This window comes from Pteropus alecto, unplaced genomic scaffold, assembly GCF_000325575.1.
Source record: "Pteropus alecto unplaced genomic scaffold, ASM32557v1 scaffold778, whole genome shotgun sequence".
In the NCBI taxonomy this organism is placed as follows: Eukaryota; Metazoa; Chordata; class Mammalia; order Chiroptera; family Pteropodidae; genus Pteropus; species Pteropus alecto.
In genome coordinates, this window is record NW_006441062.1 from 124,813 (window position 1) to 137,552 (window position 12,740).

At 31.5% G+C, this 12,740-nt stretch overlaps 1 protein-coding gene across 1 annotated transcript in view; it reads right to left on the minus strand.

The window, feature by feature from the left end:
• LRRK2 (leucine rich repeat kinase 2) overlaps positions 1-12,740 on the minus strand; it is a 111,847-nt gene that overhangs the window by 42,385 nt on the left and 56,722 nt on the right. The window contains exons 26-31 of the mRNA XM_025051310.1: positions 9,773-9,866; positions 7,480-7,666; positions 6,161-6,342; positions 3,698-3,927; positions 3,160-3,287; positions 1,870-2,088 (exon numbers count right to left, since the gene is read on the minus strand). Of these exons, the coding sequence (XP_024907078.1) occupies positions 1,870-2,088; positions 3,160-3,287; positions 3,698-3,927; positions 6,161-6,342; positions 7,480-7,666; positions 9,773-9,866 (1,040 nt within the window). The remainder of the gene's footprint in view (positions 1-1,869; positions 2,089-3,159; positions 3,288-3,697; positions 3,928-6,160; positions 6,343-7,479; positions 7,667-9,772; positions 9,867-12,740) is intronic.

A 12,740-nucleotide genomic window follows, 5' to 3' on the forward strand; every position in this document is an offset into this window, starting at 1 on the left:
AGAAGAGCCAAGATAAAAGGAAAAGATGAAAATCAAATGAGAAGGCACAAAATGATCTCTACGAGATTAAAAGCTGCCATTTGAATACACATTGAAGCACCTTAGGGAAGAAAAAATATTCAAGTGTGGGCGAGTTCATTGGTTCTGGGTCATCTATTTTGTAGAGCAGTCAAATGGATTTTCAAATCAGTATCCGGAATGACACATCCATTAACAATATATACCTTTCTTCAAATAATATTGCTATTTCTCAAAGCATTTGTTTTACTTGCTTGTATGGTGTTGCCTTCAGATTTTATTTATAAATGCAGAAAGAAAAATGGTTTATTGATTGACAGTGATAACTTGCTATTAAACAAGAGAAGTACTAGCCCAGCTTGATGAACTAACCACTTTATCCATAGACTTTGCTTCAACTAAATTCAGTCTTTTTCAAAACAAACTTATCCTCCAAAAAGGCTATTTAAAAATATAATATATGCTCCAACAACAATGATAAAAAGAGAAGCTATTAAAATATTATAAGTAACAACAAAGTCTGTAAGTACAGGTATAGCTTTAGAAGAAAACCACTTGAATAAAGAGAATATTTAATTGGATGTATGAATTTTCTGTTTGTTTCTTAAAACTCATTATTACTCTCTAATCATATGTTCTGAGAAAGCAGGAAAATCTGCAAATAAATAATGTTATTCTTCCTACATAAAATGCCACGACTGATCCACCATTGGTAAAACATTTTAGTGCCTGTAATAAATGTATTGAAAGATACAAACATGCAAATTATCTCCTTGGGCACCACAAAGACCAGCACATTTATAAATGGCTCATTAGGTTTTGGAAGAAAGGATAATCTGTGGAAATGGAACAGAACTAAGCTAACTGTCCGACTCATTATAACCAGGGTGGCCATGTAATTTATCATCCACACTGGAAGGCTTTTGAGAATGTAGTGGGACACTGTTAATAATTATGCTGGGACTGTCCAGGCAAAACAAGACCCTAGTTATAAGCCATGGCCTCTGTCATTAGTGCTAATGAGCTAACCCAACTCTAAAATGAAATTTACCATTGTGTTTGTCGTGTTAAAGTATTCAGGGCATTTTTCAGTACAATTTACACCCTGCTGTCTGTAGAACCCAGGTAAGATTTCTTTCTCCTGCAAGTATTAAAAACAAGTGTTCTGCCTGATAACCAATTTATTTGTATTTTATGCACTCTATGAATTACATTTGGCTTACGAGAAGGTAACTTTAGAAATCAAAAACATAATTCCAAAAATGAAAAACCCCATTTGTAGGAACTAAAAAATTGCTTAGACATTGTAGAAAACCAAATTAATGATCTTGGCGACAAAATTTAAAAAAAAAAATCTCACAATATTGAGGAAAAAACATTTGAAATTGGAATCACAGTGACAAGAGACATGAAGGAGAAGCACAGAAGATCAAGATGAGCATAAAATAGGAATTCCAAAAGAAAGGAGAAACAGTTAAAAAGTAATAGACAAAAGATGATCTCAAGACCTTACTATTCATGTTTATCCCTTTGACCAAATCACTACTACAGAAAGTTGAGAAAGGTTCTCAACTTTCTCAGGTTCTCTCAGAAACATTCTGCCAGTCTCTCAGACACTCTTATTTTTTTTTCAGGATCCTCTAATTACTTTCATTCCCATGCTTGTGAAATTAAGTATGGCATAAATAATTTTAAAATTAAAAATACTTTAAAAGGTAACGGCTCTGAAAAACTTCACAATTTTAAGATATTTGTTCTCTTCTCAAGACTTCTGACATTTCTAAACTATTGTATAATATGAGAATTAATTATGTTTATCTACCAGCCTACAGTAGGCATCAACCACGTTACCTTGAAATTAAGGCTTTCATTTATGATGGTTTTCCGAAGTTTTGCCAAAGCATCAGATTCCTCAGTGGCATTCACAAAGTGGTAATCACGTATTGCAGGAAAGCCTCGCTTGTTTAAGAGTTCCTTGGTAATTTTACTTATGCAGGCTTTGCGCTGCTTCTCATCAGAAACATCCAAATGTGTGCCAACAAGAATCACAGGGGAAGAAGAAGCACGAGCCTACAGGAAAGATAAAATCCTCTTGTGTTTGTTTTAAAATCAAGTCTGCTTACATTGCCATTGATATTTACTTTCTATGAATTCACTTTAGTAGAAATGAGAAATTAAAAGACTGTCTTTCCTTCTTTAAACCTAAAAAAAAAAAGTAACCTTAAGAAATTTTGAAGTCATTTTTATGCATTTCTTCATTCAATTATTACCGCTTTTCGAGCGGCCTATTTAACAGTAGGGGCATTTTAGTATGCCTCAAAATGGGTTATTTTCTAAGTGTGCATTGGACTCTAAATAAAATAAGCAATCAATAAACCCACAAATTATTTCAAAGTGTCATAATATGATTTGTATTTTCTCTTCCTTATCTGCAAATTCGATCTCTTGAATTCATTTTAAAGTCATTCTATGTGGAGTCTACAATGTAAAAAAAAAAAAAAAGCCACTGAAGTACAACTGCCATTGTAATATTTGTTCACTTTAGCTAACAAAAGTTTAAAAAATTACCAAAATTACAAAACGAACCTTTAAGGAATAGCTGACAGCATGACAACAAGGGAGAAAGTGGAAAATAACAAAAGCAGATTCCAAATACAAGAGCGTATTGTCAACTATACTACAATTTACAGAAAGAAAAAAGGTCATATTAATCTGGTATCATTTAAAAGTATAAGATCTTAAAAATTTCATACTAAATTGCCACTGAAGACACCGCTGGTGATATACGGATTGCTTTTCTTTAGTACACCTTATTTTAAATTAGGGAAGTTCATATTCCATTTAAGAAATAATATGGTCAAAAATAGTTTAACATGTATATTTTCAATTTTTATAGCTTAAAAGGGTTTCAAGAATATGTAATACTCACCAACACAAAACAGACTATTTTCATGTCACGACTTAATTACTCTGAAAATTTCCCAACTCAAAATTTTAGTGATTCTAACTTTCTTTTAAAATATTATTAGAAGAGACTGAAGCAGCTGTTTTGCCCAAAATAAATTACTTACAGACACACACACACACACACACACAAAAATGAGAATTATTTTCTATTTTCAAATAATTAGAACAGATCACCTTTATATTGAAGAGCCAAGGTTTCATAGCATCAACTTCAGCCTGACCTTTGCTGAGGTCATAGACAGCAAGGTATAGTGATCGTTGGGTCATAAAGTGGGGATGAGCACTATAGAATTCCTCACGACCTAAATAAAGATTAGAGACTTTTTTTTAGCTTTCCAGACAATAGACAAATATCTTTTTTCAAAACAGATTTTTAGGTGTACTATCTACTATTTAGCATACAAAAAGAGAAAAATAATCAGCAATGTTTATAAGACTATACTGGATTTCTATAGGGACTGACAACTTCTAGCAAAAGTGTTAGCTACCAACCAAGTACTCAGCTTCGGCTGGCACCTACTGGTTTCTAATGTTTCCCTCCATACACTTCTTCATTCTGGTTGCAAGGATAAAACTAGAAGTAAATGGCTTCGGAATAATTCTATAGGATCCACTCAGTCTCTTTCTAGTATTAGAAAATAAAACTTAGTTTTTAAATCCCTGTTCTAAATAAAGGATAAATGAGATTTTAAAATTCTCGCAAAATAAATACCTGCAAAATCCCATACATTTAGAATGAGATCTTTCTTCTTTTTGCCCCTTATTTGGATAGGCCAGTCTTTCACGTCTATGCCAACTGTGGCACTTTGCATCCCAAGATCTGATTTCTTTGTTTTCATTAATTGCTGCAATAAGGTGGTTTTACCACTCCCAGTGTTTCCCACAATCATAAGTTTCATTCGGTTATAGGGCACAGCCTTCTTTAACCGTTGTTGAAGAAACCTGGTATTAGAAAGACAAAAATAAAATAACAAACTGCTTAACAGTGTATTTAAGATCTAGGAGAATTCATATGCATTGAATTCTTTTAAATATCACACTGTTTTAAAATATGGTATGCAAAAGAGTGCATAGCTCATATAACCAAAATGCACATGTCTTTCGGTGCACTGCTAATGCATTTATTTTGTTAGTGATGTTAGCGTAGTTGATAATGACTGGTGGCACTATCGAATATAACGACATGTTACACTATCACCATAAATAATTAAAATGAGAAAATATATTTACATTACCAATTAGAATTTTACATACACACACACACATACACACACACGTACGCACATGGATTTCTTTAAACAATACCAATAAAACCCTAAAAATTATAAAGTGTAAAGTTTTACAAATCTCATATGACAGAGAACCAAGATAGAGTATATACACATACTGTTATACTAAACCTTGATAGTGAGGTTATATTTGGTACATGATATATGTGTGTGTGTGTATATATTCACGTATGGTATATATAATATATATTCACATATATCATGTAAGCATATATATAATGCATATGGAAAGTGAGATTATATTAGTTACATTATAAATTACTACATATAAACATACCAGAAGATAATATGCTGCTATTCCTAATCATTTTAATGTAAAAATAATTGAAACTAATTAGAAGTTCTTTAAGTGGCTAACAAAACCACCTTTAAATTAACAGATTTTAAATGTTCTCAAAAATATAATAGATATAAAAAGATATTTTTTAATTGTCACAATGTTACCACAGTTTAAAATTATAGAAGCAAAATAAATTGTAAGTAAATTTTAGGAAATATTGACTGAGCTATTCTCATAGCTAATAGGTCTCTGACCAACAATCCTGATATCTGAACAAAAGGTATAATATCTTTTCTCAATTTCTCTGTTACTTTAGAAAATGAGATCTGATGGATCATATCTATACCTGCTACTATTGAAATCAGGCCATTTTCTCACAGACAACTCACAAGAAAATCAATGATTCAAAGACAAATAATTATTAAGAACTCACCACTCTTTGAAAAAGTCATTTTTTTAAAAAAGCAAATGATGCCTGCAATTTCTAAACCACTCCAGGTCCCTGACATTTTTAAAAATGTTAAACCAATTTAAAAATATTTAGTTATACAGTAGTTTGATAACATTACATAATACATTGAAAACTAGTTCTACTAAATGTTTAGTAAGAATTGAATCACTTTTCATATGAACATATTTTCCAATTTCAGGAGGGAAAATCATGGGAAATAATTCTGTAAGATAAGGGGTAGTCATGTTTAGCATAGCTAGTGACAAACTATTTTCAAATTACAACAAGCTCAGGAGGACAGAAATATTTCCTCATAAAAAGAGACAGAAAGTTAAATGTAAATTTAAGAAAATTTAAGTAGAAGATAATTAGGTAAATAAAGTTCACTGGTAACTCAACAATTATTAATTGTACACCTGGCTCTGTGCCAAGAATCAGGTAGTAAGTAAACACAGCCATGGTCCTTGCCTTAGTGGATATTATAGTCAAGGATACAATGAGAGGTGATAACTGAGCTGAAAACTGCAAAATAAATATAGATAAGAGTAATTTTGTGAAAATGTAAGTAAATGATTTCATACATAGGTAACAACAAGATTAAAATGCTTAAAAAGTAACAAAGAATGAAATATAGTCCATTATCAAAGATATTTGAAGTTTGTAAAGTGTAAAGACCAGGAAGAGGGATACATGGAAAGTTTTGGTGGTTTCAAAAATGATCATGGTGAGTAGGTTACTCATTCTCATAGGCAAAATTGAAGTTAGTAATTTTATGCTATAAGATATAGTAGACATATGATAACTATTTGCTATATGAAGTGAAGCTTGAGAAATTATATTCTGCTATATTTCTTTAGATTGTATAACTGGTAAAGAGAGACCAAATAGTAAAATTTCCTTTTAGAGTCCATTTCTAGTGAAAAGCATAATAAGGAAGAGAAGTTATTCTCTCAACATTAGCTTGGCTAGGAGGAACTGAAGCTCTGCAGTGGCAGCATATAAACCCATTCATTAAATAAAAGGCAAATGACATAGTATATTAACCTTAAATAGTATGCTTTTTCCTATTTTAGTAACTATATATCCATTAAAGTCACAGACAGAGGAAATCTCAAACAAACTTAATAAAAACAAATGGAAATAAAATTATCTAACCTTATGATGTCTTTGGCTTTACATCCTACATGTTTAAAATCAAAATTAAGACGCAGTTCATCCAAAGGAAGATCCCATATTTTGCTTAATTTTCCCATTTCATTGGGAAAGGATCTCAGTTCCAAGTTGCAACTAACATCAAGAGATGTCAGATTTTCAAGACAGCCAATCTCAGGAGGAATCTTAATGGAATAAAAAAAAGTCAAATTCTGTTGGTGGGAAGGAAGAAATGAGTACTGCCAAGAAACAAGGCGTTGATAAGAAACGAGAAAGGACCAGAGATCCCATCAGCAGCTTGCACAGCTTTTCAACAGAGTTCTAAAACTTTCTAAAGGCTTGTCACAGTTTTCATTATAAATGTTTAAAAACATAAGTATAAAGGACTTACCCAAAACAATCTACTCTTTATAATCTTTAAAAACCCATTTTCCCTTGGTAACATTTCATCTCTTCACGACATTGAAAGAAGTTCTTTAGAGTTATCTATGCCCAAATCATCTGTGGTTTCAGTCTGATCCCTCACACTATGTTCTTCATTAAAACTATAAAGATCTAATCATCACAAACATATACAACTTAATGTTCTTAAAACACATGACTAAATGTTTATTCCTTAGGTGGCACCTTAGTTGGAGTTTTGTTTTTTTTCCTTCTGTTTCAAAATTTTAAGCAATACTCATTCATTGCTTTAATAATAGGAAGCATTAATTTGCTGGCAAAAAATCAAGTGCCAAAAAATAATCAGTTATTATTAACCTCAGTTTCAGACACTTAATTCTTTTTGGCCTTTGTAAACAATAGGCTTGAACTTGGCAAAAACAAATTTTTTTTTTCTGAGATGAACGGATGATCAATTTCAGATCTGTAACACAGGAAATGGAGTGAAGCAAAAAAGGCTGGCTCATTGGGTGAGGGGTAGTATGGTGAAGGAGTATAGAAACTTAAGAATATAGGAATGAAAGTCAGCTGAAAATCACAAGCTACATATGACTTGGCAAAAACTTGAGACACGTAGAGCATCTGAGAGTCTGTTAACAGATCAGAGATTTAGTGATTAAATGACACATTTAAAGCACTACACACGTTAACAATTAAATATATGTATTCATATAATTTAAAAATAGAGCAAAAAAGTGATCTTTTAAAGAAATTAAACATTGTTAATATTCCTATATACTTCAGAATAGGGTTAGATCTTATTCAAAAAAGTAGAAAATATCAAATAACAGATTTTTAAATGATAATTTGTGATAATACAAATTATAAAAGCATATTTTCAAATTGGCAATAATTTAAAACAAATAAAGATGACCCCTTACCTCCTTCAGTTTATTATGAGAAAGATGTAGTTTCTCTACTCTAGACCATGCATATGCTTTTTCACTCAAGTCCAAGATGCTGATCTGATTATGACTAAACAGGAGTTCCCTTAAGTTCGAAGATTTCCAGTGGGCAGGACTTGGCAGATCCTGAATAACATTGCTGCTCATATCTAAGGACCGCAAGCTAAAACAATACAATGTCAAGATAAAAAACAAATGAGTGTTTCCAAAATACAGGACATAACATCACTGGTAATTTTCACCAGAATAAGACATAACTTTAAAACTAACATTATTTATATATAAGTATACATGTGTGTTTGTGTGTACATATAGGTATATATGGGTGAGAAAGAAGGCATGTTTCACTAGGAACAACATTTAAATGAATAAGAACCAATAAAAGCAAAATTTAGGCTTAATTTCCCTACTTCAGAAACATAAAAATGTAAATTTCAGAATGAGAGAAAGAACAAGTGTTTCACCAATGTTTATGATATGTGAAAAGTCATAATTAACAAATACAAAATGGTCATTAAAATTCCTGGCTTCTATTCAAGATTTACAAATATGTGGCCTCCATATATTTTTTCAATTTCACTCATTACTGGGAGGATTCTTCAGAGGTTAGTTGCTAGAGTTAATTAATATTGTACGTGGGCATATCCTTTTACCAGTTTGTATCAATGTGATAAATAGCATAACATTGAACATGCTGCCTTTCATACAGTAGGCCCTCAATACAAATTGGTTGTTTTCATGCAAGAACATGCTACCCAAAGTCTGCAGAAAATAGCAGAAAAATATGTATTGCATATAAGTGTATGTGTGTAGGAAGAATAAAGACAGTCAGTGATTGTAGTGTATTTGACTATGTGAAAGGTTGCCCAGACTTTTACAACTATATACTGAACTCTTTCACCCAGTATATTCAAAGCATGATGAATGAATTCCAAATTCACACAACCATTATGGCCTGCTAGGCAAAGATTCAGGTCTGCATGGCAACATTTTTGCTGTTTTAAAGTGATACTAGATTTTGTCCTACTTATCTTATAAAAATGCATAAAAACGAGAAAATTAATTTGACTGTATTAGAGATAAGACATACATGTCTAACAATGTGATTGAGACAAATTCAAGAATTACCAGGTCATATGACAGTAGTGCCTCTTAGCCTCAGTGGGGACTTAAGCTGGCCAACTGCATGCTTATTTGTGAAACAAAAGAATAAATTTGAAGAAATACAAATAAAATGCTGGAAATGTATGCCTGAAGATAGTGTCTAAAAGTATAGTGTGATCAGGGACTAGATAATATTTTTAGTTCTCTGGAAAGAAACCTTCTTTATGGCATGCATCTCCTAATCAGATTTCCTAAAGATTTGACTTTCAAACACACTGCCAGGAATTTATTATGTTTAAAATTTAGGACCATCTGTAGTCTAGAGGTGCCTGTCTGTGCAAGGTGAGAGTCTGAAGTCAAACCACCAGTGTTTAGGAACTGTGACTTTGGGCTAGTTACTTTAACTCTCTAATGAAGTAATGTTCTCATTATAAATTGGAGATAATAACAGTAGCTATTTTATGAGATTATTATGAAGATTAACAAAATGATCCACTATTGAACAGTATCTAACACATTCTAAAACCAGATTTAAATTATTATATGCCTGTCTAATACCTTTTATGGCTAGATTATAACTAAGTATTATTTGTCTATATATGTATATATTTGTATATATACACTTATGGATTTAGTTTATAATGTATACCACAATTATAATAGTATTTAAAATGAAAACACATACGAAATCTAATTAACGCATGAATCCGTAGTTAACAAAGATTTGTTTTTACTGACATTAACCAAAAATATCCCCAAATACCTGGGGCTATATAAATTGTCTTTATGTTCCAAAAATATCACTCAAATATAACTTAAGTATAATTTCAAAGTTAATAGTGTCTGAGCAACATATCAACCTCTGAGAAAAAGTGAAATTTTAAAAGCTAAAATGATAGCCAGTGCAGTTTCATTTGATTACAGTAATGTAACAAATAATCTTAGATTTTTTCGACCCAATAGCACACTAAATTAACATAAAAGTTAAAAAATCCAAGTAACAACTTGGGTCTTTTGCCTAGAGAATGTCAAACATTCATAGATTTCAAAACATTAAGCTGAGTAGGTTTAGAAAGCAATTGCATTTATACTCCTAAATCAAAAACATGTTTCTGAAAGTTCTGTTCCAGCTCATGTGGTTTTAAAAGTAAAATAATAAACTTACTGTGGAAGATTTAAAATTGCTTCTGGAACACATGTGAATCTGTTTTGAGATAATTTTACACTTGTCATAGAAGAAGGCAAAAAAGGCATAGCAGCTAAAAGAAAATAAAAATGAGATAAGGGACATTTTAATAATTTTAACTAAATTTCCATTATAGTCTACAAGAACAGCTATCAATGACTTATCTATTTAATTTTTATTCTCATGCTGACAATAAAAAAAAAAAACCACTATTTTTAAAATAAGGTGATAATACTACACCAAACATTAAAACAATACACCATATTTATAATCCTTTAATCTGAAAGTTAAACAACTGTCTAAATATAAATTCATCTGTCCAACATCTATACAAACTAAAACTTTATAGAATATTCATTTCAAATTATGTGTGATATTATTATGTGAAGTATATCATAGAATAATTCAAATTGCTCTTAAGTAACTATAACAAACTTTTGAAAACTAATGCACAATATAATATAAAGATAAAAATTATTTATAGTACTATCCCATAAAGAGTGTTCTATGAAATAATAATAGATGTTACTTAATAAAAGTATTCTTTCATCATGTGATCTTAAAGATTGGGGAACATTAGGTACAAAGAAGTGAAATATCTCAGAGTTCTCAATATTCTGGCATATGTTATAAATTTTTCCAAGATGGAAATACAGTATGAAGTCCTCCAAGGAATAAAATTTTGTCTGTGGAACACAATTCTGGAAACTGAGCAAATCATACAGCCTATTTTCTCATCTGTAAAATAGTGCTGCTAGACCAGTTAAATTCTGAGGTTCTCTAGAGATCTTAAAATCTATGGTACTATGAAAGTGGCTTGAGAAATTATTTCTTAGCATTTTCAAGGTTAAAAATATGGATTATGCTTTATCTAGAAAACCTTCAAGGGTCAAAATGTTCTAAGCCACTGCTAGAAGCTATCTTCCTGAGAAGTAAAAAGGTGCATGCTAGGCTACACCTCACTTCTGTCCAAAAAATATCTATCTGTGACAAAGTAAGTTAGTAGAAATGTTTCTCCGCTTAAGAATTAAGAGTCTTGAGGTTCAGATGCTGTATGGAAAACGCTAATAAAATCAAAGAACTGAAACTTAATTTCACATGAGATTATTTTTAATGGTTACTAGTCCTACTCGGGTATCACCTCCATAGAGCATCTTCCCAAAGATAAGATCACTTTTAAAACTATTAAAGTTGCGTAGTAAAAAGCAAACAGATTTTTTAACTTGGATAGTTTCAAAACAAGCTAATTAGTTCTATGCCTTTAATATGTTACACAAAAATCTCAGTGCTTCAATTTCATCAATTAGTCAAGCATAGATCATACCTGTCTTACCCTACAGGATTTTTGTGAGATTTAGTTAAGATGGATATTGACTATACCCAAGCCTCAGGGTCCTTTCGAATGCTCTTTTTTTCAGACCTAACTTAAACTTCATGACACAGAGACAATTTCCCTGCCTCCACAATCTGCATCAGATCTCCTTTAAGGTACTCCTGTAGTATCTGAAATCTTTTCTTCACCGCATTTAGCACTATATAGAATTACATTAAGATGTGCCATCACTATTTAATGCCTGTCTTCTGAACTTTACACATTCCTTAAGGACAGAGATTGGATTTGATTTGCTCACTATTGAGTGAATCATTCTATCCTGAGTTTTAGGCTCATAGTAAGAAAATGATCACTATTAGAAGAGGGTAAGAGAAGAGGAGAAAAAAAGGAAAATACTATGCAAGTTAACATGGTTTATATCATTTTAGTTTCTGATAGTTCTGACAAAATAAAATATTTATTTATTATTATTATTTATGCCTACAACACCTGGTCTTCCTAGGTGGTCTCCCATCTAAGTACTAACCAGGCCTGACCCTGCTTAGTTTCCGAGGTCAGACACAGGGCTTGTTCAGGGTGGCATGGCCGTAGACCATAGACTGTGGCTCCACTGGGGCGTGAACCCAGGATCTTTTGCATGTAAAGCAGACATGCTAACCGCGACACTATGAAACCACATCCACAAAATAAAATATTCAAAAATAAGTAGTCAAACTGTATTTTGCTTTTAAACAGTATTAAAAATTATTTTACCAAAACAGGTATAGAGTAGTCATGTGGGTGACAAGGTACACGCGGCCTCCATTAAGGAAGATAAAATACAGGAGTTTCCACTTATTGCTATAAAAGTATTTTGTCCTTTAATATTAGAATGTTCAGATTAGCTACAAATGAACATAATCTCCTGTCATTTGACTTGCCAAGAGTATTCCACATAGGGTTATTCCATGGCTTTTAATAAAAGAGATGATCACATTTTGTATTGTAATATCTTGCACAAAGCAAGAATTCAGTGCATTTACATCAACATTACAAATTTGAAAACTGTTAAATAATTAATTTTATTTATTTTAAAAAAGCAGTAATAATAGTAATTATACTCCAAGAACTGCTGAAGAAGCTTGAGTAGGAAACTCAGTATTACTGCTTCAACCAAGTCAGGCAGCCACATGCATTTTTAGTTCAGTAGTCAAAAAGGAACCACAGCATGATGACTATTTATAGCCCAAGATATTGTCACTTTGGTCAATGTCAGTACTAACCTGTTAAAATTATTTTTAATTTAAAAAATTTAATTTAAATTTAATTTTTCAATATTTAAAAGTAGACTTTTTTCTAAGCAGCTTTATGTTTACAGAAAAATTTAGTGTAAAGTATAGGCTTTTCCCATATATCCCTTTTCTCCTTACCACCACCATTCCACAAATAAACATTTTTTTTCCCCCCGTTATGACCAACTTGCATAGTTTGGTATATTTGGCATAATTGATGAGCTGATAGTAATACATTATTGTTGACTAAAGCCCATAGTTTACAACAAAGTTCACTCTTTGTGTTGTGCTTTCTATAGATCTTGATAAATGTATAATGACATGTGCCCGCATTACAGTATCA